The sequence below is a fragment of the Trachymyrmex septentrionalis genome, unplaced genomic scaffold (assembly GCF_001594115.1).
Source record: "Trachymyrmex septentrionalis isolate Tsep2-gDNA-1 unplaced genomic scaffold, Tsep1.0 scaffold9, whole genome shotgun sequence".
Classification (NCBI taxonomy): domain Eukaryota; kingdom Metazoa; phylum Arthropoda; class Insecta; order Hymenoptera; family Formicidae; genus Trachymyrmex; species Trachymyrmex septentrionalis.
Window position 1 is genome coordinate 2,579,539 of NW_017306091.1, and position 26,968 is coordinate 2,606,506.

Sequence of the window (26,968 nt, forward strand, 5' to 3'; positions counted from 1 at the left end):
ACGAATATGTACGTAACCGTGATGCGAGAAAGCAATGAGAGAGAAATAGAGAGGAGCCAGTGACGAATTAAAGAGTTTCGGAGCCCTAACCGATTGTCTAAACTCATGCCCATTTCTGTCAAAATAGATTAATTTTAATCTCGATTTAATTCACTCTTCATTCTTTCCCAAGTCTAAGAATTAGGAAAAGATGGAAAGTAAATCGAATTGAGATCAAAAGTTAATCTACATCGACCGAAATAAACGAGCGTTAATAATAAAATTTAATAATGTTCATTGACTACAGTTTGATCGATTGCTCTCATTTCTTTTTAGTGTTAACTATACAAAGGGAGATAATTGAAATTTTATTATAATAATCGAAATCCAAACGTAAGGAATTTTGAATTGGATTTTTGCGAAATGTTGCGACGCACCTGATAGCCATCATTAAATTTTCAACGAACATAAAATAGGAGAAATATGAAAGAAATTAGATCACGCACGCAATTTAGCCAGATAACTATAAAAACTGCTTAAGAAATGTTGCCGACGTTGAAAAAGTGTCATTACGCCAATGATAGGTGAAGCCTTGAAAAGTGTGAGAATCGAATTTTTGCACTTTGAGGCGCCCGCGCACCCCAGACCGCCGGGTCGCCACTGCGTGGAATTTAGCGATGCGGCGGCAGCAGCGCGGAGAGAAAGAGAAATGAAGAGAGAAAGAGAAAGAGAGAGAGAGAGTGAGAAAGCGAGCGTGTAGTGCCAGCCGGCCGGCAAGGGAGGAACGATGTTGCGGACTATCGACCCGGTCTTCGCTTCGGCTTGACGCCTGCGCCTGTCATCGGCAATCCCTCCTACCGTCCCGCGGGCCGTCTTGCCGGCGTCGCGGCGCTCTACGCAACGTCGGTGTGGCGACGGTGGGACCAGCAGTGCCTCTCACGATTCCGTTCTCGTTCTGCCCTCCGTCTCGTGAACGCCGTTCGTACGTGTCCGGTCCGGGGTGTCACCTAGGTGCCAACACGCGCGCACACGTACACCGCGAACGTACGCACACACATACACACTCACACGCGCACGCACACACACTCACACGCGCGCGCGCGCGCGCGCACACACACACACAATATACATATACATCATACGTATAATGTTACATATTAGACTCTAATCTCTATCCCAATCCGTCTTTCTTTTTCTCTCTGCCCGTCTTTGTCGTCGTTTCTCTCGCCTACTTGTCACTTTGCACACTTACGTTACACGACCATGTTCTACGCGATCACTAACCGGCGCGTATCTATCCCACTCACCCATCTACACTGTGCGATTCTTTTTTCGTTTCTATATCTAGTCCTTGTCTATATATAACACGGATATGCGGTAAGAAAATTTAATTAAATATTCGTATTGGTGCTAGCCGATGTCGTGTCGGTGCGACCATCGTATCCGTTGATACCGGCGCCTTCTTTCGAAGATGTCACGAGTATCTTTCTAAGATGCTTGTGCTTTTCTTGGTGCGCACTCGTAATACGCGAGCCGGTAAGTTGACAGGTGCGCGTTGAAGAAGCTTCGGCTAGACCGGGCGATGGAGACATTGGGAGAGAAGAAAAGGCAGCGTGATAAAGAAAGGGGATGAGGAGGAGACAGGTGGGAGAAGGAGCGAAGGGGAGAAGGAAGGATAAAAAAAGGAAAAGAGGAAGAAGCTCCATGCTCGACGAGCAGGAGGTTTCTTAGGACGGAGATGAAACGGTAAAACCAGAAAGAATGACTCGCTTTTTCACTTCCTGATCTATTTCGCTCTTATCCACTTTTTTCGCTGGCGAATTGTCTGGCAAAATTCCTCCGATGTCGTTTTTCAATTCTCACGCACTACGTATTATTTCATTCGATGTTTAAATGATTTGCTAGGTTCCCCATGAATCTTGTTCGATAGACAATTAGCAAACTTTGATAGATCATGCAGTTTGAAAGTGATCATCTTTGTTCCTCTTAATTAATCTTCACATGCGCAGTTATAGTCGATGACCTTGATTCCGTTTGTACGTTGTCATTGACAATTTTGTATTCTATTATTTTTTAACTTGACACTTGGTATTGCAACATTCAATGGATTCTTCGTGTCTTTCAAGAATTCTCTCAGGTACGCGTAATTATGCGATGAGTAATTTTACAATACCAAAACGTATATTCATTCGCAAAATAGTCATACCTGGTAAATACCTGGCAGATAGATGTTCATTATTTCTGATCTATATTGCGTTCTCGAACATACTTTTGTTCTCAGTTCTGACGACATTGACGATAATGTCGAACGAAGTGTGAAGGCTGCTTATCCATTCTTTCGTTTCCTTCTTTCGCACTCTTATCTTTGTTAGAAATCTACATAATTGTCTTCTGACTGACGCTCCGCCAAAATTAATTTAATATTCATACATTCTCATTACATCATTCGTAATGAGAGAATAAATCACATTGTGATCTTAGCTTGCCCAAAATATTGTCTCGATATCTAAGATAATCATCATCACATTGTTATAATCATCAATATATAATTATTATTAGCTGGATTAATGGATATCAATTTTCATATTTCCCTATTATAATGTATTTATGAATATTATAATTTTCACAATATAATGTATTAATATTAATTTTTATATTATAAGTATTACTTAACAAAATATTTGCCTCTTTTGCATATTTCAATATGCCGATAAATATAAATTTATCATTTCTTATATTTTTCAAGGAAAATCAACTTCCTTGAGATATTACCAATATACGTATAAACTTATTCATCATTTGCAAATGTATCGTATAATTACTAGCTAGCAAATTTGAATCCTTCGAAAACTTCGTAATGATTTATTTCGAATCACTTCATATTCTATCAATCACATTCCCAATGTATTTATGAGCCATCTCATGTGCATTTTACATGGAGATCTCCGTTTTATCGCTTTTGCCATTTCGTTCTTCCGTTATCGGCGCTTCCGATAAGTATACGGTCGCCTACTGATCGTTTTTAACATGTAGCCTGAGGCTAACCTTAACCTGAATATTGGGGTCCATTTCGCAATTTTCTTTTTCGTCGGAGAAAAATCCATCGGATGGACCGTACGGTACGCGCAAATGCTGGCATTGTGTTTCGTTCGTGTACGTGTATACTCACACATACGGCATGCACACATCGGTGCTACCGCTTTACACACGCCTTTTATACTTCTTTATAGCTAAAGGTGTAACAGAATACCTCTGAATTTCCTAGATTGAAAATTACGAGAAAATATTAAAGATGTTTGTATAATTTTAAAGATGTAATATAAAATGTAAAAAATTTTTTTACTCAGGATCAATATTTGGATATTTTTAAGATAAACATGTTTTTATAAAAGATAAAAAACAAGGTTTTCTTTTACATTTTGTCGATAGAAAAGAAAAAAGAAGACATTTTACAAAGTGTGAAAAATTCTTTCCTTAACATTTTTACGTCCAAAACTGTTTTCGGAACAAAAGAGTTTTAAAAATGTTTTTCTGTGAAAAATCCTATTCAAAAATTATATGAATTTATATATATATATATATTATATAATGAATATATACATGTATATATTACATAATATCGTGTTATAAAATACACACACACACACACACACACACACACACACAGAATGAGCCAAGAGAACTTTCCGCCTTGTTTTTTGTAATCAACTGATTTATGCTGGAACACGTCAACTTTGTTTTTCAAAGGAAAATGTACATGATAAATTGTGCTGCTTTTTATCTTCTTGACTAATTGTAAGATAGCTAACCCTTTAAAAATTTCAAGTGACAATAGGAATTAGATGATATATATTTAAGAATTTTTTAATTCCCTTGAATTCTTCAGAATCTGTGCCTTTTTAAATTTCAGTGATTACCTTGTGACGTAACATCCTGTGTCATAATATAAATTCTTTTAAAGTATCTTAAATAAAAAAAAAATATAATGAAGAAAAATTAGATGACCTTTGCAAGTCACTGAATTGAATTTTCAACTTCGAATATCTTAAGACTTAAAATTTTTTTGCGAAATACTCAAATAAAAAGAAATAGGATAACTGTAAAGAGAATCTAAAAACGTTGTGCCACTTGACACTTACCATTTAATATTTGTGAAGAGGCAGCTATCTTAATCAAGAAGATGAAACAATAGTTTGAATGAACAGTTAAACTTATCATATCATATAATTATATACATTTTCCTTAAAAACAAAAATGGCATTTAGCATATTTCGCAATCAGTCGGTTAAAAAAAAAATGAGGTGGAAAGTTCTCGTTGGCTCATCTTGTACATACACACACTCATTATAAGGCGGTGTAATTTTATTGATACATATATTTATACATACATTTATATACAATATATGTATGTATCTTAATATATCTAAATATCGCTTTATGTACGTACTTGACACAATATATACACAAAATACGCAGAGGGAGCAATTCGGAGCCCGTGCCTGAGCCCGAGCGCCACTTACAAACACTGCCTTGAAGGCTGAGAAGAAAGAGGTGGTGTTGTGATAGTGAGAGAGGTGGACGAGAACGAGGATTCGTATAGTGGTGTATCTCCCGTGATTGACGCCGAGAAAAACTACGTCCTCCTCCTCGACAGAACATCTGCGTTCAGGTCTACCGACGGCGTTGTCCGTCGTCATCGTCGCGGAGAAACGGCCGGCCTCCGTTCGTCGCTCGCTAACGCAGCGGCTGTGTGTCATTATTACTGTCCCACTGCCTCACACACCGCGGCCTCATGATTGGTTCATTTTGGAACCTCTGCCGTGCGTGCCCTTCAATGCCGATTGATAAGGTGAGGAGACTAAGAAATCATATAATTGCGCAGAGGATATTCCGATTTACTGCAAATTATTTGATATCTCCAATTAAAAATAGATATTTCAGGAAAAAAATGGAAATAGTAATATCTCTTTGTGTTAGATATTTTGCTAAAAATTATAAGCAATAAGCGATAAAAAATGCAGCGAATAAAAAATGAAGTTGTTTTTATAGCGCCGAAATCCAAAATATCTCATTGTACTCTGTACAGTTTTAATGTATTTTCCTATTTGCTTTGTCTAACTTTTGGTAGAAGCATTTCAAGCTTCTTTCATCAACTCTGATTAACGCTGATCGATGTTTAACTCAATCATCATGATTACCAATGTGAGAACTAAACACAGTTTGTCTCAGAAGACAAAGAGAAAGGAAACATTTTGATATGTATATATATATATATAACTACTGTTGGCACTTTTGCGAGTTGATCGTCAATTAATTTAATCAGAAGTTGGCGAAAGAGACCTTTTACATACAATTCTGAAATAAATTATATTATAAATCTTAAAAAAGGATCCATTTTCAATGTTATATATCTTTATAACTTTTTCAAGTTAAATCAAATTTACGTTCAAGCAAATTCTATTTAAAATTAAATAAAGAATACTGCTTTGTCATCCATTCTTTCTGTTGAGGCTTGCTAACAGCCTTTTGACTTTTAATCGGTAATTACTTTTCAACATTTTTGTTAAGGGAAAACAAATTTCGTACAGAAATTGTGCTATAAATAATAACCAATAGTTTTTAGCAAATGGCTGTGTAGAAAGCTGGAGATTCCATAGCTGTCTAATAGTATGGATTAATCAGAATGGCGACTGCATTGATCGATTCAATAGTCTTGTATTGCTTGTTTGTTCGCCAGTCTCATAAATCCGTAAACGATTCAAGGAAGTGCACTTGCACTATGTCATCTCGGGGGTGGTTAGTGTATTCAATTTTCACTTGTATTTATTTAATGTAAAATTCCTTTACTCTTTTCTCTACGAATTTTTCAATCGTTTTAATTATAATTTAAAATTTATAATCATTGTGTGAATTTAATTATAATAAAACAAGCAATAATTATAACTTGAACGACTTAAAAGAAATTATTATATTTATATATAGTTAAAATGAGTTTTTCAATTATAAAATAATTTTTTTATGTTATACATTAAAGAGAAAAATGAATATTTTATTTTAATAAAAACATGATAACATAATCTCTCAAAATTTTATCATTTAGTTAATAATATTTTCAAAAGCAGAATATTTTGGTTTGTTTATCATTAAGTTAATGAATATAATTACTTGGCAATGTTTATAAATCATTGTTATGAATGTTTACCCGCCAACAGAAACGATTAGCAATGGAGAAAATTGGGAAAGTCTTTTTTAATGGTGAATTATAGAAGAAATTTAAGGGAAGTAGGCAAGTAAATTTACGCCTTATTTCTTGCGAGCAATTTTGAGAAAGTTGTAAATAGGCAGCTTCGCTAACTCAATTGCCTTCGTGATTTCATCTCTTTCCTATTAATAAAATTTATTCAGTCTTCACTGTTGATAAAATTAAAAAAGCAGATTTGAAAATTTTACATAAATTGTGAAACACAAGATTTTCCTTACACAAATTAAATTTTTCAAATTTGCTGTATAAGTAGGGATACAGACCAATGTCTGTCAGATATAAATGCAATATAACTTGCATACTTAAGAATCCTGCACGGAGTCCTTAACTATTACGTTTTTGTAAAATACTTCTCTGTAGTAGATTTACGATGCACAAATTTAACAGTATATTATGAAATATTAATAATTTTTCCTTATAAGGCATAAAATACACGAAACGTATGATATAAAATGCAATTTGCTTTACATGCATAATGCAAGATGAAATGCTGAAAAAAGTCGACTACAAATATGCGTATAACATCGCATATATTGCTGCTTAAAATTTGGCATGACACGATTGAATTATAATGATATAATATTTCGTTCATGCAACATTATGTATTAGTTAAATGATGGATAAATGTCATTAATTAACTATTATACAAAATAAATAAATACTAATTAAATATCTATTTCTTAAATTTTCTTTGATATTATCTGTAATTCCTTGTGATGTTTTTATATTATTAAATTAATAGTAAATTAATTTTGTCGTATTTCTTTGATACATAATTTTACGAAATAAAGTAGGTATTTCATAAGAGATATTTTTTTATATTTTTATTATTTATTATATAATAACTAGTGATTGTGTAATTGATTAATTCTTATTGCAGATATGCAGTAACTTGTTAGTTTAGTTTGACAGATCACATCAATCGTTTATATATCATTCTATATGCATTAGTGACCGAAGTGGTTCACTCCAAGCGGAACAGATTTTATCGGTCTGAGAGATCGCTTAAATATCATGCTTCCTCCGGTCGAGCGCAACATTCTTCATCTTATCGAAATCGAATTAGTTTATCGATTCCGTTAGATTATCACGTTTAGCGTGATTTGTATGCATCGATTTTACATCGTATGTGCTGCATGGATTTTCTTCTTCACAATGACACAATGCCTTTGTCGCAAACTTGATCAAATGATCGTTTTAGAAGTCAGAAGTGGCTCTCTTTTTTATTTTGCGTAAAACTACATGCATTTCACTATTAGTTTTCGCGAAACTGCCGCAATTTTATCTTTATAACAAACTTTCGCAATTATGCTGAACAAAGTTCACTGCAATACTTATGTATTAGCACTGTCAGCACTATTTGAGAAATGACATCAATAAAGGCATAATTGTTGCTAGACAATGTACAACACATCCATTATAGAATTATTAGACGCATGAATTGGAATCATTAATCAGTATATAGTGTCTCATTTTACTTTCGCATTTTTTGTATCAATTTTTTTATATACTTATGTAGCACATATTAATTTACATAACTTTTATGGATATAATATAAATTAAAAAATATGAACGCATGTTAAAGAGGCTATAATTTCTCAATGCAGCAATATTATTTATTATATCTTTTATTGTTTAATTTTTGAAAAAATTCATTTATTGAATTTCTGAAGTTTCCACGATTTTCCTAATTATTACAATAATAATTACTTCTGGTTAGCATTGTTCCGCATGATTGTTATGCTAATAGTTAGCATAGAACTTACGTCATTATGGATTGGTCGTCGCCTCACCGTAATATTACGTCATGCCAAAGTCGATATATATTTTCGTCATATACTTACTGGGAACTTGTTTAACGATTTCAACTGTATTTGCAATTTTTTTCTTGATTACATGAGTTCGCACGAAGCACATCGATCGCTCTTATTCGGAGAAATGATTACTAGATACGTTTATGAGTTTATGAGTCGGAGAGTTTATTAAGCTAAGAATCTATTCGAGAATTTATTCGATTTTCAAAATGTGTGAAGCTTGTACAACAATTATTTATCTTATTAAAAGAAAGGAAAAGTAATATGTTAAGATAGAAAATTAGGAACATTTTATAGTAAATAATTTCTTTTTCTTTAAGTAGTTTTTGTCTAAGAAATTACTGTAAATTTTATTTTTAATTTCTTTTAAAAAAAAAAGAGAAGTCTTTCAATTTTAATTTTAATTTAAAAGGAAGTATAATATTTTTTTAATAATAATTCAAAGAAGTACGCTGGATATCGTGCAGCAATTATTAAAGAATGATATTCAGGTAAATACGAGTAAGTAAATATGAGAGTTTTATTTAAGAAAACACAAATATTATGTAGTCTCGTTGTATCAAAATTCCAAACATGACACACTATTACGTTATATTCAAACGTTGAGCGAGATAAAATTATTCTTGACGAATACAAAATCCAGATAAAAGTCGAATACTATCCAATAGCTGATATCGTGTATTGTCAGCTTGTCCTATATGACATTCGATCTGTTGCATCCATTTTTTAAATTGTGAAGAATGATCGGAAACATATCAGTTAATATTGCAAAAGCAAATATGACATTTTGAGATTTAATCGACTGTAACAATTTACGTATTATTCAATCGCGTAAACATAAAATATTTGAACAATTTTGAAAATATCGATTATTTTAATGCTTAATGATCATATATGTTGATAACTTTTTAAATATGAGATTTAGTCTCCGATAATTTAATAATATAGGACAGTTTTTTTACTTTTAAGTGGCAATAATAACGTTAATGAAAAGCTTTCCACGTTCTCTGAGTTTTTCTCGCCGCAATGAAATGAATTCCTCCGATATCGGGATTCGTATTTTCGTTTCACTCCCTATTTGTATAAGATATGATTAGGCGAAGCTGCGAGAGGAAATTATTCCATTTAATAGACGTACCTCTGTACGATATTTTCCCGAATATCTTATCTTTTTCTTTCTCTATACTTTTTCTCTCAAGTGTCGATTAACTGATTAATCGTATTCGTAATTACGATGAAACGTACTGTATAGCTGACTCGCAATTGCGCTAGCGAGAAAAAGTGTCGTTTATCGATTGGCCTCAATTCGCGAGTCATTTTTCAAAATAATTCATTAATTCTAACGTTTCTCGTGCCGAGTCATCTTAACGTCATGAGCAGACTAATCTCTAAAGTACACGATTTTGGCTGTCACCTTACGACAACTTATGGAGCATAATGCCGAGTATAGCCAGTGGAACCGCATGGTCATTCGGTTCAATCGACCTCCGTGTGCAAATCGTCGCTACGAAGGGAAAATGGTAGGAGTGAAAAGCCGGCATTGCGCCACTCGGACTCGCTTGCCTTCGTCAATATATGCGCCTGATCACGTTGTTATCCACTAGCAAAACGCTAGTGGACTTACTATTGAACGTCAAATATTAAAAAATTATTAGTGGAAATTAGATAAGAATAAATCAAAGAGAAAAAAATTCTATTTTTGATCGAAGGGAATTTTGGGACTTAATAATATTCATATGTAGATTTTATAAATATTTAAACATATTTGTAACTCTACATGTGGATATTGTTAAGCACTAAAATCCACTTTGACCAAAAATAGATACGTATATATAATATATTATATTTGAAATATTAAGAAATTATAACTTTATGTCTTTATTCTAGTTAATTAATATCTTATAATTATTCTTTTTCTAACTATTTTTCTTCTGGTTGTCTTTTAATGTAATTTAGTTATTACATTTGGTATTATAGCTTTTTTTTCAAAGTAATTACATTTATTGAATAAATTATGTATTATATATTTTTTAAATTTTTATAAAAATTGTAAAAAAATATTATTTTTATACAAATTTTTTATTGATGACATATGAGAGATTATCAGAATCATTACTTTATAATCTATCACAATATTGGATAACATATTTTATTCATAACTAATTAATAACGATTTTGAATATGTATTTTATGTATGTTTACGAAATATGTGTGTTTGTGTTAATATTTCCCTAAATATGTATCTATGCAAATATACTACGTAAATATACTAAAGTAGACATTATAGTGTATTTTATGTATACACACGAATCCATTATTCTATATACTTGCAAATATATTTTGTCTAATTTTACACGTTGATTAGCATAAATTACGTAAATTAGAATAATTTTAAGATGGCCATTTTACAAAAGTCATTAGATTTAACTAGAATACATCGTCCCGTAATGAAAAATTCAAAAGGTTTTAATATTATTATTAGAACATGATTCGCGCAGAGTGTGATATAAATGCAAATATAAACTTTTGTAATGAAGTTTGCATAGAGAAAGATAATATAAAAAAATAGAAGAAATTCGAGAACGTAATAGAGTTTGATTTAGATCTAGAATTACAAAACTTCGCTTAATGAAGAGTTGCAGAAATTGAAATAAAATGGGAAAATGCTTTCGAGAAGAAATCATGATTCAGAATCATGAATCAGAATTCGTAATGGAAATGAATGCAATTAACAGATAGATAGCATTGTGAAATTTAAATGAGAACGACAAGAAGATAATGAACTTCGGATTAATTCTATAAAATTGCGTAGAAAATATAAAGGAATCTTATGTGTACAGGATCTTTAAGAATTTTTATTGGCTGATAAAATGAGATTTTTCTTGCTAAATTTGTTCTTATTTCAACATATTTCTATCTCTATTGCATTCCGCGAATTTATGCCCATCCGCGGAATAAATAATTTCATCAGAATCTCATCCATGCGAAAAATATGAATTGCTGTGATCAGTGATCTCGAAATAAAATTTGCTTTAATTTTTTTTCCTTATTACTCGATGATATAAAATATCTAGAAATATTAAATAAGAATCACGATTATTTTAATTAAGTTTATTGCGAATGCGAGCAATTAGATTGCGTCACGTGTTGCGGCAATGCGACGGAAAGGATGAAGCTTAGAGTTGTCGATATTGATTTTGTGTCTCGACATGTCATCTCGATTTAACAAAAAAATACAGAGGCATTTTTTATATTTCATAAAAATGAGCTTTAATGACTTTGGTCAGTTAGTATGATTACAATAATTCTATTCCAACATAATCGGATTTGTTAAGGAATAAGATGTCAGAGAGATTTCCGATTAATATGGGAACGTTATTTATTTTTGTAAAACGTTTATTTTTTCAATTACAATACGAGAATTGTTGCTGTTATTTCATTATCGGTTTATGATTCCATGAAATAATTTTATTTAGCACTTGTTACGCAACTGCAGAATATTTTAAGGGAAATAAGCGACCATAAATTGTAGGTTGTATATTTATTAGAATAGAATTTGCAGCTTACGTCATTTTTTGAACATGAAGGCATATACTTATTTTTAATTAAATCTATTAAAGAGTCATGTTATGCAGTCACTATTCTTGTTCCACTGTATTTGTGATTAGAAAATGTTATTTCACAATTTTACGATCGTCGTAAGACTTCGAAATATAAAATGCATTGTAGAATAGGAAAACTTTCAATGGCCTCGTACACCATGATTCGATTTAGATGTTCGCGCGCGTCCACCGTTTGATACATTATTTATGATTCTTTCTATCATGTTACGGCCTGACATAGCGGTATCGCGAATGCATGAGAAACATAATTGCTGCAGCGAAAATGCGGACGCGAAAAGTCGATTTTTGTGGGTGGAAGAACCGGCACTGCACCAACGTTGTGTCTTCGTCGATGTGGCACTTGGGCCAAGTCGCGCGTTGTATATAGTACATTGACTTTTATTATCCTACTTCATGCCGCGCGCGCACGTACTATTCTAACCGACACACGCGGAAACTGTCAATAAAATTCTAGAACCGATCGCGTACGGTATTTCAAGAAGCGAGGAATATGCAAAGTGCGCTTAGGGTATCATGTCGCTCGTTCAACGGATGTTTGCAAATTTTACGGATTTAATTGTGCGACCGTGAGAACACAATTCTTCCGTTTTTTTTTTCTAGCATCGAACGAAATTCTTTCGCGTTATTTATTTCATATATCAGCACATAATTGTGCTTTACTCCAATTTTGGAATAAGAGCACCGTTACTGTGCAGTTTAATTGTTGTGTCAGAATGGTCCAAATTGCTACGCGCAATAATTATCTGCTTTCAATCCATTCTCTCACTTTCAGAATTGTGCTTATGGTACGTCTATTGACGTGACATTTTTGACGACACGCCATGTCCCGCAGCATTCGGGAAACGTAATTGAATATCATTTATTATAGCCGAATAACGGTGATTACATGATTACGTGAACGCGGTCAAATTGTTTGCCGTATGCAGAATTCATCTGATAAGCAGTGCATCATTCTGTTTGTAGTGTTTGTACAATTATTCTGTTTATAAATATTCGTAAACGCAAATTTACTTGCGGTGTACGAAATTTGAACGTGTTGTTAAACTTGGCGGACGAACTTACAAATGTATGTGCACTTGGAAAGCGATAGAGAACGTGAATACTGATAATGTTGAAGGCGGTTGTCAGTGTTAAATATAGACGCTAATTAGTCGTGAAACTTTCTCGCGTGAAGCCATTATGCGACAATCACTTTCGCAGGAAATGCTTGTTTCAACATAAGATATATAATTGAATAAATGCAATATAAAAATATAAATATAATAATTTTCATTCATCAATTTTCTTTTCATCAATTCTCTTTCATGTATTTTAATGATCTTCTATTTATATTTTTATATTATTCTTTACTATTATTTTTTATAAAAAAGAGGAATAATATAATAATATAAATAAAAGATAAGATAAATAAAATATATGAAAGAGGATCGATGAAAAGAAAATTAATAAATGAAAATTGTAGATTACAAATAAATCATTAAATTTTAGCTGTTAAAGTAATTTAAATGCGGATGTGATTAAGAGGGCTATAGCTTTAGCCAGTAATATTCATGTTTGATATCTGAAACAAATCATTTCAAATAAAAGTTTAATTATTTAAAAAAATTTAATTATTTTAAACTATGAACATCTACGACAACATAGTACAATATCCAAAATAAAATAATTGAATTTTTCCGGATATAAATCAAAGAGAATTTGAATTCTTTGAAGTAATATAATTTGTCCATCGCGATTATTTGAAAAATAATAATTATACGCGAAGGCATGCCGCGTTAAAAGTCTATCACTCGCACAATTTTTAACTTATAAGAGAAACTTAGAAAATTAGATACAAAGAAGATTAGATCACAATGAACATAACGCGAATGTATACATTGAGCATTAATTAAAAATTATTACAATGATATATATAATGTATAATGTTAAATCTTAATATAGTAATTAATATAGTAATATTAATAAATTAATGTAGTTCGCATTAACATATTAATATATCATAATTTTCTTAATATGTACTAGTGACGTGAAGCTGGTTTAGAATAAAATTCGAAATTCGAAAGAACATATTTTTTGCCACTAGAGAATATTTTATATGTCGCTATTGTGTGGTATTATATAACTATTTTGATTTATCTACATTCGTTGTCAATGATAAGTGTCCCTGAATGTTAATGAAAGGTAATAATAATAAGATGATAGAACATATAACGAGAGAAGGGAAAAGGACGAGATTAGGTCATATGTTGACATCTGATCGGTGTGCATTCGCACGAGAAACCAGATTTTCTTGTTCCATCGAAATACAATCGATCGAGAATTACTTGTGATATAACTTGGAAGAACAGGAAAACCGATAGAGAAAAGAAAAAAATATACATAAATAGATCCAGGGGAAAATTCCTAAATACGTGAATAAATAATGAGCGTTGACCTATCCATTCTATTATTCATAATAAGGCACAATGCATCCACTTTAATGACATTCGATGAAATCAGCTTTGGTTACTTATTTATTTATTGACAACTTAAATTACACATTAGTTTGCTCCGCGCTTGTTTATTTGCGACCGTAGATTACGATAAAATTTACCGGAATTGCGGTAATAAATATAACTGTTAAGGTCAATGAAATTTGGGCTCCGAGCGTGCCGGCTAAAATATTAAATACCTAATTCATTCGGTATTAATGGAGGTATTAGTCATTGTTTCTAGAATTGCTACATATTTTATTGTGGCATATACGTATGGAAAGAGATCGGTTGCAGCATCATATAAATTGCCTGGCATCACGAGGGAAATACATAGATGATAGGAGTAAATAGAAAACACATATACACATTATGGCTCATGCGATGCGAGAGAGAACTGTCGGGAAGTTTTAACGAAGATCGTTCTGGATGACAGCCGTTCTCTCGCTTGTCTGCTCTCTACTCATCTATCCTACCCGAATTAGAAGTACAGAGAATTCCTGCAAAGCTATTCTGTGTGTATAGAGTATCTCAAAATCATCAGATCGTGTTTCGGCTATAGCTTCTTCGATCTGAAAACAACTTTTAGCGAAAATACCGAGGGAAGTTGCTTATCGCATCTCTCTTTCTAACTTTAGCCTTATATAACTTTGTAACTGAAGTTCGAACTGAAATTTTAAGTGAATTTCGTTATTTTAAAGGAAAGTCCTCTTGAAATTAAATTTAAAAAAGGTGCGATCATGTTAATTGCCATCTTTCTTAAAGATGATCACAAAAAAACAGCTTGTTCGATTTTTTAGCTAGACTTCTATTTTTTCATTAAGGAAAATTTAGTATGAAATATTAAACAGAAACATGAAAGAAAAGTTGATATCAAGGAATAATAAAGCATATATGACAAAATATTATAAAATAAATATTCATCATAAAATAAATATCAAATGACACAAAATTATGTTCAATTTTCTTGCACTCTAGGAAATTTGTATCATATTTATCTAATCTTCTCTTTCGTATGTGTATTATTTTATTCATACTTCTATTTATAATCTTATATACCTATTCCAAACACAATTAAAATAAAAATCTAAAAGTTTTACAGATGGTTTTAGGTATATCTATTTGCGTTTCGCTTTTCCATTTAACTTCTCATCGTTATACCGCGATCACTTGCAAGCCCTGTTAATGATTTCAATGGACGGAATCGACGTGTTGCGAGAAGCCATGCAATGTCGCAAGAACTTTGTGCGCTTATTGTCTTATTGTCTTGAGTTCGTGTCAGAATTTGTTTATGAATCGTACCACCTTTCCTTCCCGATCAACGGTTTTCCATTTAATCGACGCGTATCATAATTTTCGAAAATCGCTGCGGACTACTGGATATATAGAATTGTACCATTATGAATTTTTATTTTACTTTTATATGTGCTTTCATTATTCCACTCGTGATATCAATAAAAAAAACAGTTGTGTCTCAATAATAACTAGAATGGTTAAGTTTATAATGGACTCAATTAATAGTTCCGGTTGCAAGAAATGTTTTTCTTTTTACTTTCACAATATGAACAACGATATAATGCACAATCCAAATTTATATAAAAATATGTTTGTCATAACCGTCCATGTGACGTCTACCACCTGGTATAAGTTCTATAAGTTTGACGTAAGAATGCGTTAACGATCAAGTCTCATATGCTAAATGATATGCATGAATTTTCGTAAAGGAGTTTTTTGTGGTATATCGATTGGTGATATCGATTGATGTTCAAAACTATTAATTGCATTTAATCAATTTGTGAAATTATAGCACATAACTAGTGATTTCATATTAATTCATATAATTGGAAATCGCCTTGTAAATATAATTATAAAATTAACTTATTCAAACAAAAACATTTCAAACTAAGTATAATATAATCAAGTATAATAGTCTTAAATTATTCTCTTAATCGTTTTGATAAAATTATGGATCACTTTAACAGTCAATTATTTCGTTTTTCTTTATCTATAACAAGTTTTATGTATACACCGCTGTGTGTGTTACATCGAACGAAACTTTTTCTAAAACTATCTGAAACTCTTCCTTTTGTTCTAAATAATCCAGAACTCCTAACAGAACTACAATTTCGAAACACAAGGATGTGAAATTTATACATTCCAGTGCTGCTGAATCTCAAATATATAAACCATAATTATATATTATATTAACTATTATGATATTAATTGCATTACTACTATTCTAATAGCATTACGTTTTTTATGATAAATGTCTTTTTATAAATCTTTATATACCTTTTGAATATGTTTTACTTTTTGTTTTATTATTTAATTTTTTTGGTTGTCCAATTTGAACCAATAAAACATCTGATTGTTTCCAAGAATTTTTGATGGAAATATCTGTTCCAGAATATTACATATTTTTTTAAGGACTTGTTTTCACAATCATATTAAAGAATCACGTATACATTATTGAATATCATATTTTTTAATATCAAAGCAAATAATGAAAGAATTATGCAGTGAATGATGCAGTAGATATAATGAATTATATATACATAGTGAAATTTTATTTTTGTTAACGCAACTTTATAATTTTTAACGATCAAACGGAAAAATATTTATATACCACTTTTTCGTACATGTATTACATCTACAGATTTAAAAATCTTTTTATGGAATTAAAGTATAAACAATAATGCGCAGCTCGGACTAAACGATTTTATATGAAAAACTATAAAAATTTGAAAATTTTAATAAAAATTTGAAAATTACAGTTTTGTTATTGATTTCTAGCGTTGATTCGTAATTACATTTGCTTTTATATAAAAGTTTTATACTTTGTACGTATACTTATATACGAAAACAAGTTTAATTCGGGATAAGAATTACATGAAAGAACTAGAATACTATGCTTTTAGAAATGAGCTTAGGAGCTTTAAAGAAAAGGTTGTGTGAAAATTTCGTATAGTTATGTATACGTGCGATATTGCTGTACTAGTGCATAGAGTGTTTTGTTCGAACATGTTTAGAACCTCCTTAAACAAAAATATTGTAATATTTTCTCACGTTAATATTTTTTGTTTAAAATTAAGTATGTTTTAAATTTATTTTTGTATAAGAAAATGCTCTTACAACGTTGTAAGTATATATTAATGTAACAATGTATTATATTTGCAACTAATGTATGACCTAGCGCCTTTTTTATTTTTTTTTTGAAAAGATAATTTTTAAATGGTTTATTATTATATTGTGTACTTTCATTTTGGCCTATGTTATAAAATTAAGTGATCGAACCAATAATAGTGTATCGGATTTCTTCCGTAGTTTTCTATTTTTTATAATTTTAAAAAAAGTAAAGAAACAAGAAATATGTGAAGTGCCTGGGCGCGGCGATCTACGATAAAGGTTAACGTTGTCCCACATTGCCATTAATAAATAAACGTCGAAGAATCAATAGTCGTTTGTGCGCGATTCACGGTAGAACGTATACTGTTTATTGTTTGAAAGTCTACCTATATTTGTTTTATATTATCAAGCACTCATCAGAATGTTAGTTTTTTATTTGATTAAAAAATTAAATTCTATTATTTGTATGGAAATGGATGAAAATTATTGGAAATAATTAAATATTAAAAAATATTAAAAAATAAATTCTTCAAGATGAGAAGGGAATTAGTGCAAGTATTATATATATGAAAAAAAAACAAGTATAAGAAATAAATAGCTTCGAGGAAACTTTAATTGTATTTATTAATTGTATTATAGTTAATGTTTTTTTATGGGAATTTGATGGATTTAATTACATTTTGTCACTATTTATTAATGCTTTGGATAAAAATAATTACATTTGACGTGAAATATACAACCAACTCGGTATTTTCTCGAATAGATTAGGGAAGCCTTAACCATCGATCCGTTTATCTACCGAAACCTTGCAATATATTTTAATTGATACAGTGAATGACGGCCATGTTAAAAATATATATTGTCTCCGAACTAGTAATATAATTGAAGAACAAACCAGATTTTTTGTGAAAAAAATAAGTAAAAAATGTAGAATAAAATTTGTATGATTATTATAATTTCGTAATTAATGTAATTTCATAAATAACTAATAATGGAAAACAATTTTTTATTAAGTGATTAAAGTTATTAAATAAATTAAAATTTATTATAATTAATATTTTTAGCAATTAGCGCAATAGATCACGACATGACGATAACCCGTAAATTTACTGAAAACAAATATTCGTGAAAGAGCTTCAAAAATATTATCAATTTAGCAATTATTGAATTAAATTATTCCATCATAAAAAAAATATTGTTTCTTAATTAAAATTCTAAAGCCTTCTGTAATAGCTTCGATTCATTTCTGTAGACATTTTGTGAATACGCTGTTATTATCAAACAAAAAACAATGTAATATTTTAGAAACTATTTTAGAAACTTACAATTAGAACGATATATTAAGTTCGTGATATTATGAAATTAATGTATGATAGTTTTTTATATTATTCGATATATTTACATTTATATATACAATCATAGAGTATTTTTATCATTACTTTTAAGAGCAAATTGTATGTTAATGTTACAGCAGCTTCATTCGGAATACAGGAGCACGTACACATGGCACGAGTACACAGGACCGCATCAAGAGCATACAGTTGTGCGACGTGCGCCGCAGCCGCCACCGTCGAGTAAGTACGACACACAATCAAACAGAATAGTATTTTTACTTCCGTTATATTTAGCGAACATTAATTCTAAACGGAATCAAATAGCTTATTCACCGGCAGAAAACAAAAAGTTTACTAATACGCGTGCTATGATGTGACGTGATACTTCACACTCAAAATAAACAGTGAATTTTCTCTTATGTGAAGTTTTAAAATTTATTACGAGTGATTTATGTTTGAAGGATAATTTTCCAAAAGAAAAAAGGTGCATTGATAAATTGATAAACATATGAGATATATTTTTAAAAATTAAGGAAGAAATCTGCAAAGATTGGAAGATTTACGCTCATATTGTTTAGACTTGATACGATTAGAGAATTTTCACGTCACTCGAGCGTAAATTGATTTATCTCGCATTTATTTCTGTTTTACACAGACATACGTGAGTTATTCTTAATTTTAATAAAAATACTTCAGTTATTATTTAATTGAGAAAAGAAAATATTCATGTCGATACACGCTCTCGAGAGCGACCACCTACTCGCGGAGAGAACTTTTTACTTTTTTTCTCCGTATATCTTTAGAGTGTTTTTACTGATTTTGTTTATTCGTATTACTATTATTAACGCACTCGCTCTCCACATCCCATTCACTTCATACACATTTATTATCGCGATTTTATTACGATATATACAATGCATTATTTTTTGTGTAACATATTTATATATACACGCATATATATAGAGAGAGCGCCCTATATAATTCACGATTTTAATGGCAGATTATCTGATGAATTTGCTTTTTTTAAAGAAAATATTGAGGTGCTTTAAAATTATTTACTTATAAGATTCATTGCAAATTAATCATCAGTCTCAAGAGATCATAGAACTTTTGAGATCTATCCTTCAGTTAATTTCAAATGAGCTTCACGTTAATAAAATTCCAATTTGAAATTTAGTTTATAAAAACATGTATTGGAAATCGAAATGTTACATTAAATAGATATCTGTTAAAAATTATTATTATGAAAAAATCGACTTCAAATTTGTCAAGAATCTGTCATTCAAATTAAAATCGCGAATTGCGGGATAATCCTATTTATATTTCGATATTGTGTATGTCATGATATATCTTTAGAGCAGCGCATTACGATACATATTGTCATATACCTGTTCTCTCGATGTTATTCTCACTTTGTCCTATTACTGGTGTTTCTATGTGAACGCTTATAAGTCAAAGTAGATATGCATTTTTACCTGCCGGTAACGTAAATTCGTTCCCGGCTCATTTTTCGAGAGCAGACGTCAGCTGTCGATCGAATCGGTGAATTCCCCTCGTTTCCACTCGATCGAGTATCTCGGTAACGCGCGATTAAACGCGAAAGTGCGATCCTTGCGACCTTGTTCAAAATTGTATTTGCAGATAGCTACGTTACTCGCATAAAAATTTCCGTTCTAAAATATTTTATTATATATTTTTTTTTATTTTCATAATATAATGATAGACGTAAAATGCATAACCTGTATTTAATAATTGTTTACAGTTGATACATTTAATAATATATTTACAATATTTAGTTATTTAATTTTAAATACCTTTTTTTTTTTTTATTTGAAGTATACACGACTATGAATTTAATGAATGTAACGAATTTCCTCTAATTCTTGTTTGGAATTCATATGATTCAAGGAATCTCGAGAATCTTTGAGAATACAAAGCGTCTTTCAACGACAATGATTGATATAGAGATCAAAATTTGCTTTATATTAAACAGACGGCTAATTCAACTCGAGGTGTTTACTTAAATTTACATTGAATCGGAACGACAAATGTTACTTGTAGCTTTTTTGTTTACCTCGATTCACTTCATTATTGTTATTATTATAGCAATTTTTAAATTGTTAACAACGTACAAAGAATATATAGTTTATAAAATGTAAAATATCTAAAAAGTAGATTTAAAAAAAGATAGATAATAGAATTTCTGATAAAGGATCAATAATTGCGAATATTATTACCATGTTAAAATCCATTTCCATCTCGATTTCCACCGATCGTCGATTTCTCAGCTAGTCGTCGCTCGAATTTAATCGTTCACGATCTCGCGCGATCTTTCGCGACCTCGTTTCGCGTAAGGCAATTTGGCCGCAATAAATTCCACGCCATTGACTTTCTCATCTCGTCAACGGCGTTCATTCCCCGGTCTCTCTTGAAAAATGAAATAAATCGACATGCATTGTGGACGATTGAACTCCGTTTTTCCCTATCCGTGTGATCTTTATTCGCAAGCAATCTTTCGTTTCTTCTTTTTTTTTACGCGAATCGATAGATTTAATTCATCCATAGTATCGCCAGTGGTATTATGATTGTTTAGTTTTTATATTATCGTACAAAAATGAACGCGGATTCATGATCAAATTTAATTACATCACACGATTATGAAATAACAGTACATGTGTAAACCTTAGTTGTAAAAATTTCTCTGTGAGTGTCATATGGAAAATATTATTATATTTAGATATTTATTTATGATATGCCACTACTTCATATATTCGTGATACCACTGGAGATTTAGAAAAGTATCACACATGTCGACTTTTGAAGAAATTTCAACGGAAATAATGGTCTAGCCCTTTTTTTGTTTTATATAAAAAAAAGTATGAATCGTCGCTTTTACTTCAATTCGTTATCGATATCTCGTGATATAGTCAAAAGTAGAATTTGACATTCGGGGGAAAAAAATCTCGATGAATTTCAATAGTTGGATATGCAACGTAATAGTCTTGGAATTTTTCTACCGGCCTTAAGATGAAGAAGGGTTATGCGATCGATTATGACGGAAAACCAATCGATTAAGCAAAAGTATCGAAGGTAGAGGGGAGGGGAGGGGGGGGGAGGGAAAGAAAAGTAAGAGAAAAACAAAAGAGAGAACGCGGTGCCAGCTGCGAATTTTGATTGCAGCGAAGCAACCAAGCGCGAAGCTACAATCGGCCAAGTCAACAGAGGATGAGAACAGCGAAGGTAAGACTCGGAGCTACGCAAATGCCCAGGTTTCATTTCGATTTGTTTTCGCTCACTCTCCGGAGAAACTCCCCCTTCCCGTCTCCTTGCCCAGATGCTATTGTATCTGCCATTAATTTGCTGACTAACAAACAGGCTTGTAGCTAAATGTCATATTTATTAATATTTATCTCAAAGTATAAATTTATTAAAATTTATGTTTCGTATATACACAGAGTTTCTGGTAATGAATGTAACATTTTCTGTAAACAGGTAGCGAATTAAATTAGAAAATGTTCTGTACCGTTTTACTATATGCCGTTTTACGATTTTTACAATAATTAATGAAAAATTAATTAATGGAAATATGCGGATGAATGTACATCCGCGCAATTCAGCGACAAATGTAAGCGCGCAGTTATATGAAGTCGGCCTCCCTTCCTTTACTGAAAATCCAGTTACAACCATTTATCATTATTGAAATGTTTATTAATCCATTCTCGATGATCATGCAAAACTGTATAAATAACATGAAAAAAAGACATTTGTGTGAAGATTGCTCGCTCTTTTTAATAAAATTTGAATTTTCAAATTATATATATAATCATAACTATTAGCATTTATTTGATGCTCGGTTATTATAGACGGTTTTTAAATATTTAATAATTAAAAATATAATTGCCAAGGAAGAAAATAGGATGTATGTAACTAATCATGCCTCTCGATAGAAATATCGATAAAAATATCCTTATGACGTTTTACACGATTGCGAATTTACTAATTACAAATATTATTATTTATTTAACGATTAATCTGCAATATTTGATAGTTAATTTCCAACGATAATTAATTCTTAAATTTTAAATGTAGGTCAAATTGACTTTGTCCGTTTCAAAATTTAATGAGCATATGAACATACGCACACGCTAACTTGCACATAGTTGTGTGCTTACATTTACTACTGTCGTGCGAATGTACGCTTACAGATCTTTATTAATTCATTTCTCATTAATTATTCTAAAAATTGCGGTACAGGACTTTTCCATTCAGCTTAATTAGTTGCACCTTCTTACAAGAACTGTTCTATTTACTATCCGAGACTTTGTATATGTATTATAAAAATATGTATTTATAATATTATACTTTACACAATTATTTATATGTATTACATATTTTCTCTACATATTTTAAATGAGATTATTAGACATAATCGCAAACGTATAATTATTTATAAAATTTCTATTTCTGGAGAGAGATATTGTGAACAATGAGAACAGTTAATTGGAAGCATCAATTTTGTGGAAGTTCTCTCGGTTTATTCATAGTTTCTTTAGATATCACACTTTAGATATTTGAACGCTCCTGAAATAAAAAGTCAAATATTTGAGGACTCAAAAAACATTAAGTTCCTTTCAATTCTATAAAAAAGTTTTAACGAGTTTATGCAAAACCGATAGGACTTTTCGAACGATTTACTGTTAATAGATAGGTAAATTATTGATAAACTAGACGCCGCAAAAATTACATTTTTTTTTTAGCGATTTTATTCTTTTTCCTTTTCAATACATTCTCCTAACACGATGCTTTTCTAATATCGCGCTTTGACTTTTATATAATATAATAGTTATTATATATTTCATTTGAAAATAATCATTGATGACTACATCATTATGAAATCGCAATCATTATCGATTGATCGAACTTTTCATGTCGCCTGATAGAACCGAGAACGAAAAGCTTAATTATTTGTATGAATTTGTTTTATAAATTTGATTTTAATTTATTTGCGATAAATAAAAATGTATATTTCCACATTTCGCCTCTATAGATTTTATCAACGGATCCTGTTTATCAGATAAAGTTTTGATTTTTTAAATGCCTCATAAAATTAATTGACGAACAACCACTGACATTTAAGGCATGAACAATGTAAAATATTTCACTTTTGCATATCTTACTTGGATAATCTTTGTGAATCATTCATCATGATAAACTTCCATTTGCCTGCACGAAAATCGCGTGAAGCATGCCTATAAGTATACCAAACTTATTAACATTCCGGCGAGAGTTGTAGTTAATCAGAATAATGTTCGTAAAATAATGGAATTCAAGGCGTATACATATATATCATAATACGTACAAACGTGATTGCAATAATATTATTACTGAAAAAGCAAAGCATATATATGTAATATATCATATATCATTTATATATGCATAATATAAACAAATATCTAAATTCTTCAATTGTACTTTTATTTTCTACTTATGAAGCTAAACTTTTTCTTTGCGCTGCAATTCAGTGTTGCTAAAATTTATTTCTGTATTGATATCTATATGCATCAAAATTCAAGATAACAATATTTTTTATTATATCTCTCGTATTCTGTTATACAGAGTATATTCACTTATCAATTACTGTCATAGCGTTAAATGTAGTACTCTTAACTTCATTTCCATATCAAATATTGTCTTTCGCGAACCGACTAACACAGTCATTTATAAGATTAATGGTGACTCAAACACATTTTTTAATAAATACATATATAAACATAATGTAAACATATGTAGTGTGTGAAATTTTACGATCTTTTCTAACAAAACTTTCTGACAGGATATTTCTGTAGTAACTATTTCCATAGTTCAGAATTCGAGGGAATAACAATGCAAGATTTTATTTAGCAATAAGACTTATTTTTAAATCGTTAACAATATTTATTTATTACTTTTAATTCATTTCTACAAATTAAAATTAACAGTTACTTTAATAAAAATTGAATGTAATGGCCGATTAGTCATTTTTTGAGTTAATAACGTTATAATATATCATCACTGTATAATATATTGTATTACCGCTGTTTTTATAGCTATATTTTCTAGCAATATATATAAGTAATACTATCTAGAGTATTTATCTAGCTAAAACTAACTACAAGAGATAAAAAAGAAAATTAAAAAAATTTTTTTTAGATTAATATCAAAAAAGTACTTAAACTTAGACAACTTTTATTAATTAAATCTTATTCATTAATTTTTTATTATGTTTCCTACTATCTTACTTGCCGACTATTTATCACTAGATATTCCTCAAGGACTTCAAAATGATAAGCTAAAAGAATATTTCTTCTTTCTTTTCATAATCAGAGACATTATAACGTCTCTAAATATAATTATAAGTCTTCTAAATCTGGCGCAAAACACAAAAATACGTGAATCAAACAATGTCCTTGATTTTTCAAGGAATGGACGTCATTTTAATCGAAAGCATTAATGTAGAATTTACCGCGGTAACAAATCATCGGTTATCTCGCTTCCACAATCTACATCAAAATATCTCTGTATTTTGGTCGACTTACTCCAACATAGAATGTGCACGTTATACACACATACACATACATACATGATGCACGATATACACATATACACACATACATATACATACATATATATACATACATACTATATTTATACGAGAGTGCGCGTGCGAAACTTACATAGTGCTCTCTCTATTTATCTGCACGAAATATACCGAAAGCTTGCCTATAGATATGTAGGTACACACTTCCCTTGGACTTCAGGCCGATTGTAGTAGCGATTAATCGTTGCAATTGAATCATGTATACGAATTGGAGGGAATAATAATATAGAATGAGGATCGAGATTCTGGAAATTTACTCAGATTAATTTTAATATTAAAGTTATTTGGATTATTTGGAGAAAATCCATGGGGCTGCCATGAAAAGTCGAAATTTCTAGAATAACTGTAGTCTTGACAGCGATTCTGAAATAATTGCGACATTTCAATCATCGTGACATATTTTACAATAATAAGAGCAAAGTTTTACAATAATTCCCTATAGTATCATATTACTGGTGATATCACTGATAATGATAACAATTTAATATTTGTTATAGCAGTGATAGGATTTAGTTGCAGTTTTTGGCTCGATTTTCGTACTGATGCTTATTGTCTTCCTTATATGCTCGCATTTTGATATTTTGCCAACAGGAATTGATACTTGGCTGACACTTCCTCCAATAAGGAAATCCAACCACGCGCACGAATAAAAACATTTTTAAATATATCTGCTGCAATTTTTAAAGGAAGGACACAGTTGACTAATCACCGATTCTGTTTACACGTACATCGAAAATTAGTTGGTCTGTATCCGGACATTTTCATAATACGGCTATTTCCCAGATAAAACATTACACATAGTATCTATGCTTCCCTGTAGCGAATCGTAATTAGGATGTAAAAATTAAACTCGAGCCAAAAGATTTTCAACTAAATCGTAACCATTATAAAGTATATTAAAATTCATTATTAATTTAAACATTGAGAAATATTGCGATATTAATAAATATAATAATTATTATATAATTGAACAATTTTAACCGTTCTTATTTTCCGTAATGCATGATTCAATTAGATCGCAGCAATAAATCTCGCCACCTGTTTTTTGAAATTTTTTTTAAGCATATTCCATCTCTTTATCGAATGGATCTCTTCATTGATCTGCGACGATTAATTGTCACTGCTAAAAGAAGAAAATTATATCTGGAAAAGTTTATATTTATCATATTTAGAATTTTTGGAGATAGATGCAAAATTCCTTGTTACCTGGATTTTTCTCATCACAATCTTTTATAAGTCATTCTGTTTTTCTACGATATCATTCTTTAAATTTTCTGTTTTGTTTTATGAAAGTAATCTTCTATAAAAATTAAAAATTATTTGAAAAAATACTCGAATATTATTTAAATATTGGAATAAAAAAACTTAACTTTTTACATTATGTATACGTAAATGTCTATATTTTATTTAGCAATATTGATGATAGTTTTTTTTTATTTTATCACACATACACATGGCGACAGCTATATCTTCCATTTAATCCATTTCGCACTTGTCTACAATGATGGATGATATGAAGGAAAATAAAAGTAATAATTTCTCTCTTCTATTTCTCTCATATCTGAATACTTATTATTTTTAAAGAAATGCAAATTTAATTTATATAGCACTTAATAAATATAATAGTTGTCAGTAAATATATATAAATTGTGAATTTCTAGGCAAAAGACATATTTTTAGAAAACAGAATGATGAGATCATTTTTTATGAAAAATATATTTT

The 26,968-nt window shown here is 30.6% G+C and overlaps 1 protein-coding gene across 10 annotated transcripts in view; it reads left to right on the forward strand.

Moving 5' to 3' along the window:
* The window catches only part of LOC108755698 (mucin-5AC), a 61,215-nt gene that overhangs the window by 11,387 nt on the left and 22,860 nt on the right, over nt 1–26,968 (forward strand). For 7 of the 10 annotated variants that reach the window (XM_018498866.1, XM_018498872.1, XM_018498870.1 and 4 more), the window contains 2 exons: nt 18,747–18,849; nt 21,790–21,849. In XM_018498866.1, the coding sequence (XP_018354368.1) occupies nt 18,747–18,849; nt 21,790–21,849 (163 nt within the window). Of the gene's footprint in view, nt 1–848; nt 991–4,455; nt 4,829–18,746; nt 18,850–21,789; nt 21,850–26,968 lie in introns of those variants that run through there. The other 3 variants (XM_018498868.1, XM_018498869.1, XM_018498867.1) reach the window with 3 other exon arrangements.